Here is a 6,066-nt window from a genome sequence, read left to right on the forward strand (position 1 = left end):
AGTTCATATGGAACCAAAAAAGAGACCACATTGCCAAGACAATCCTAAGCAAAAAGGACAAAGCTGGAGGTATCACGCTACCTGACTTCAAACTATACTACAAGGCTACAGTAACCAAAACAGCATAGTACTGGTACCAAAACAGATATATAGATCAATGGAACAGAACAGAGGCCTCAGAAATAAATAACACCACACATCTATAGCCATCTGATTTTTGACAAACCTGACAAAAACAAGAAATGGGGAAAGGGTTCCCTATTTAATAAATGGTGCTGGGAAAACTGGCTAGCCATATGTAGAAAGCTGAAACTGGATCTCTTCCTTACATTTTATACAAAAATTAATTCAAGATGGATTAAAGACTTAAATGTTAGACCTAAAACCATAAAAACCCTAGAAGAAAACCTAGGCAATACCATTAAGGACACAGGCATGGGCAAGGACTTCATGACTAAAACACCAAAAGCAATGGCAACAAAAGCCAAAATTGACACATGGGATCTAATTAAACTAAAGAGCTTCTGTACAGCAAAAAAAACTACCATCAGAGTGAATAGGCAACCTACAGAATGGGAGAAAATTTTTGCAATCTACCCATCCAACAAAGGGCTAATATCTAGAATCTACAAAGAACTTAAACAAATTTACAAGAAACAAACAAACAAACCCATCAAAAAGTAGGCAAAGGATATGAATAGACACTTCTCAAAAGAACACATTAATGCAGCCAACAGACACACGAAAAAATGCTCATCATCACTGGCCATCAGAGAAATGCAAATCAAAACCACAATGAGATACCATTTCATACCAGTGAGAATGGTGATCATTAAAAAGTCAGGAAACAACATGCTGGGGAGGATGTGGAGAAATAGGAACACTTTTACACTGTTGGTGGGAGTGTAAACTAGTTCAACCATTGTGGAAGACAGTGTGGCGTTTCCTCAGGGATCTAGAACTAGAAATACCATTTGACCCAGCCATCCCATTACTGGGTATATACCCAAAGGATTATAAATCATGCTACTATAAAGACACAAGCACACGTATGTTTATTGTGGCACTATTCACAATAGCAAAAACTTGGAACCAACCTAAATGTCCATCAGTGATAGACTGGATTAAGAAAATGTGGCACATATACACCATGGAATACTATGCAGTCATGAAAAACGATGAGTTCACGTCCTTTGCAGGGACACGGATGCAGCTAGAAACCATCATTCTTAGCAAACTATCACAAGGACAGAAAACCAAACACCACATGTCCTCACTCATAGGTGGGAACTGAGCAATGAAAACACTTGGACAGAGGGCAGGGAACATCAAATCCTGGGGCCTGTCATGGGGTGGGGGACTGGGGGGGAGGGATAGCATTAGAAGAAATACCTAATGTAAATGACAAGTTAATTGGAAACCAGTGTGAAACGTGTATACCTATGTAACAAATCTGCACGTACCCTAGAACTTAAAGTATAATAATAACAAAAAAGTATATAAAATCATGTAAAAATTACATATGAGGAGATAAAGCAAATGTGTTAAAATAGTAATTGGTGACTCGGAGTGAAAGGCAAATGTGAGTTACTTGTATTCCTCTTGCAACTTTCCTGCAAGTTTGAACTTATTTCAAAATAAAAGTTTTTAAAAAAAGTTGGACAACACTACAGCGTTGGCAAGAATGTGGCAGAATGGTAGCCCTCACATTGCTGGTGGGAGTAGAAGCTGATAAACTCACTGTGAAAAGTAATTTGACAATATGTACTAAACTTAATTAAGGATGGACATATTCTCTGACCCACAGTTCTGCTTCTGAGCATAGTCCCCATGTGTTCAAGATGTGTGCAAGAATGTTATGCTCAGCATTGTTTGCAATAGCGTAAAGACTAGAAATCACCTAAATGTCCCCCAAAATGAGAACGAATAAATAATAAATTTGTAGTATGTCCATAAAGCAGGATGGTACATATATCAGTAAAAATGAACAAAGTAGAACTGCATCTATCAGTGTGTATAATTCTCGAAAACATAGGCCAGGCGCCATGGCTCACACCTGTAATCCCAGCACTTTGGGAGGCCAAGGTGGGCGGATCACCTGAGGTCGGGAGTTTGAGACCAGCCTGATCAACCTGGAGAAACCCCGTCTCTACTAAAAATACAAAATAAGCCGGGCATGGTGGTGAAAGCCTGTAATCTCAGCTACTCGGGAGGCTGAGGCAGGAGAATCACTTGAACCCAGGAGGCAGAGGTTGCAGTAAGCCGAGATCTCGCCATTGCACTCCAGCCTGGGCAACAAGAATGAAACTTCGTCTCAAAAACAAAAACAAAAAAGACATAAACATGAAGGAAGAAAGAAAGTGGCCAAATATGTACATTATGATACATTTTGTATAAGTCTTAAAATCAAGGAAAATACTATATATTGCTTACGGATGTTTACATATATGATAAAAGAATAGAGGTGCTGGGAAATAATAACCATATTCAGAACTTTGTTACTTCTGGAAAGGAGTAGACAGAGGATTTCAAATATATCTATAATGTTTTATTTCTTAAGCTGAGTTGTGAGTACATGATGTTAAATATTATTTGTGATTTTTTAAATATGCCTGAGATATTTCATAATATTAAAATATATTAATTCAATTTCTGGAGCCAGCTCTACTGAGCAAGAAGTTTGGAAATCTCTGGTTCTCACATATGATAACATTTTCCAAACAACTAAAATAGCGCAAGGTAAATCTCCAAATGAATGGGCAACAAATCAGGTTCATAAGGGTATAATTTAAAACAGTATGTCTGTCTTGTTAGCTATAAAATAATGTTAAAATTATCTAGTAACCACAAGAATAAGAAAAATCATTCTGTGCTCAATTTTGCAGCACAAATAAAATATGAACATTTAATACAGTATTTGTAATAGCTACCATTTCATATTCTTTAGAGTTATTTGGCAACAATATCTTTCAGGGATAGAAATGCAGCCTAAATAATCTTCCTTTTCCGAGCAAAGAAAAAATAATTCCAAATGTATCACAGCTAAACAAGAAAAAAAAAAAGCCCAACTTTTAAAAGAAAAAAATCACCATATAGCCACTAATACTTTTCCCACTTAAAATGTACTGTGAACTCCTCCAACTAACTTAATTTGGACATTATCTACTTATGAAGCTAAGGAAAATAGGCAGGAAAAAAAATCGTACCTTCCTCATATTTTCTGCATCCATGGCAACTATTTCCAGTTGGTCTCGCTCCTGCTTGACTTCTGTCAATCTCTGCAACAACGTCTCTTTCTCATCCTGCAGCTTCCTGCACTCATTCTGGGCCTGAGTTGCCTGGCCTTTAATGGTCCCCAGGTATTCTTGCAACCCACTGATGACACCTTCTAAATCCTTCTTCAGGGCTTCATTTGCTGCTATCTGGCCTAAGCAAGATGCAAAAAGGGTAATAATATATCTTTTTAAAGTACTGCATTGTCTCATCAGCATTTTGTTATTAGCCAAGAGTGAAATTCTAAGCTTTCAATTATTTCCTATCATTTTTCTTTTTCAAAACATAATGTTATATTTTCTTCCTATTATAGATAGTACAGGACTATTAAGCAGGTATAAAATAAAAATAGTATATTTAGGGGCTATGCTTGTAAAATACCTGATTCATGCTGTAAAAAGTTTAATTTCGGCCAGGTGTGGTGGTTCAAGCCTGCAATCCCAGCACTCTGGGAGGCCAAGGCGGGAGGATCATGAGGTCAGGAGATTGAGACCATCCTGACTAACACAGTGAAACCCCATCTCTATTAAAAATACAAAAAATTAGCCGGGCATGGTGGCACGTGCCTGTAGTCCCTGCTACTCACGAGGCTGAGACAGGAGAATCACTTGAACCCAGGAGGTGGAGGCTGCAGTGAGCCGAGATCAGGCCACTGCACTCCAGCCTGGGTGACAGAGTGAGGCTCCACCTCAAAAAAAAAAAAAAAAAGTTTAATTTCCAAATAAAATAAAAAATATGTAGCAAAACTGTGAGTTTGTGCTGCTAAATACATATAACAAAATCCCTCAGTATATAAGATGAATCCAAGACTGGCAACATAAACGTGTAACCTAAAGACTTAAAACACACACACACTCCCCATGTATAGTACCGGATACACACTATGTGCCAGGAACTTTATGAACACTCTCTCTCTTTTTTTTTTTTTCTCAAAGTTTCACTCTGTCACCCAGGCTGGAGTGCAGTGGCACAATCACGGCTCACTGTAGCCTCAACCTCCCTGAGCTCAGGTGATCCTCTGCCCTCAGCCTCCCAAGCAGATGGGGCCACAGGCACGTGTACTACTACACCTGGCTTTTTTTTTTTTTTTTTTTTTTTTTTTTGTAGAGTTGGGGTTTTGCCATGTTGCCCATGCTGATCTTGAACTCCTGGGCTCAAGTGATCTGCCCACCTCAGCCTCCCAAAGTGCTGGGATTACGGGCATGAGCCACCACTCCTGGCCTATGAATACTATCTAATTTAATTCTCCCAACAACTAATAATTGAGATAAAAACAACTTGTCCAAGGTGACACAGCTGATAGTAGCAAAACAAGGAGTAGGATCTTTTTACACTGAGCCCTATGTGTAAAAACCACTATAGCCTATTGTCTTCCTTTTCCACTATTATGGATATGTCACAGTTTAAATCTGCATTGCAAAAGTAGATCCTAAAACTCTTTCTTCTTATAACCAGACACTGAATTCCCTGATGCCAATAGGTGCTTTGCTCCTGAATGGATTTTATGCCATAGACAATCACATGCCAGAGCTTATCATGATCATGTATTGACTTCCGGCCTACTGACTGGAATGACCTGACTCACTAGGCATCAATGCCACAAAACAAAACAAAAACAAAACTCTTAAAATTGCGTTAAATACTTTTGGGTATCCTGTAAATATTTCCCTATCAAATACTAGTACTAATAGGTGAACTGTATTTAGCTACTATCTGGATTAATGCTTGTCTTTATAATGTTCCTTTCACTAGTAATAAAACTGATTTACCCTAAATCATACTGAAATTCTTACCTTCAGTAAGTTGTTGTTCAAGGTCCTTAATCTCTTCCGTTTCCTTAGCAATTCTAGAAAGTATCTCATCCAAACGACTTTCAAGCTGTTTGTACTGCTTGTTCATAATGTCAAGCTGTTGTTCTTTACCCCTCTTTTGAGCCTTCATATGGGACTGAATTAAAAAAAAAAAAAAATCAACAAAACTCCAAGTTCCTTAAACTCCTTTAAAATGAATAATCCTTAACAACATTTTTAAATGAAGAATAGAAAATAAATATAATAATTTGCATCTATTTTGTGTCAGGCCCTATATTGTTTTCACATGGGTAGTTTTCATTTAAACTTCCAGATAAGTTGATATGGAAATCATTTCTACTTTACAGGTAAGAAAACTGAGGATCAAAAGGTTAAGTGGTTTTCCAAGGGCACAGCTAGGTAGGTCAATGTTATTTGCATTGCATTAAATTGTGTGTCTCTCTTTTTTTTCTTTTTTTTTGAGATGGAGTCTCAATCCATCGCCCAGGCTGGAGTGCAGAGGCACGATCTCAGTTCACTGCAAACTCCGCCTCCCGGGTTTGAGCAATTCTCCTGCCTCGGCCTCCCAAGAAGCTGGGACTACAGGTGCAGGCCACAACACTCGGGTTTTTGTTTGTTTGTTTTTGTTTTTTGTTGCTTTTTTTAGTAGAGATGGGGGTTTCACCATGTTGGCCAGGCTGATCTCGAACTCCTGACCTCAAGTGATCTGTCGGCCTTGGCCTCCCAAATCGCTGGAATAACAGGCATGAGCCACCGTGCCCAGCCTACAATGTGTCTTTTAAAAAAGGTTTCCAAAGTTAGTTAGTTATGGCATATATCTATAAAAGACTTAAAACTACATCCCAAAATGTTAACAAGAATTATACCTGGGTGGAAAGATTACATGGGGATTTTTTTCCTTTTGTAATGAGTATTTTTATATTTAAAAAACTTTTATAGTAGATAAGTAATGTCTTTCTTTTTTTTTTTTTTTTTTTTTTTT

The 6,066-nt window shown here is 37.9% G+C and overlaps 1 protein-coding gene across 1 annotated transcript in view; it reads right to left on the reverse strand.

Moving 5' to 3' along the window:
- Positions 1-6,066, reverse strand: part of CNTRL (centriolin) — a 97,674-nt gene that overhangs the window by 48,703 nt on the left and 42,905 nt on the right. Inside the window, 2 exon segments of the mRNA XM_017884217.1 lie at positions 3,207-3,427; positions 5,067-5,220. Coding sequence (XP_017739706.1) covers positions 3,207-3,427; positions 5,067-5,220 — 375 coding nt within the window.

The sequence above is a fragment of the Rhinopithecus bieti genome, unplaced genomic scaffold, assembly GCF_001698545.2.
Source record: "Rhinopithecus bieti isolate Rb0 unplaced genomic scaffold, ASM169854v2 scaffold_13710, whole genome shotgun sequence".
NCBI classification, from domain to species: Eukaryota; Metazoa; Chordata; class Mammalia; order Primates; family Cercopithecidae; genus Rhinopithecus; species Rhinopithecus bieti.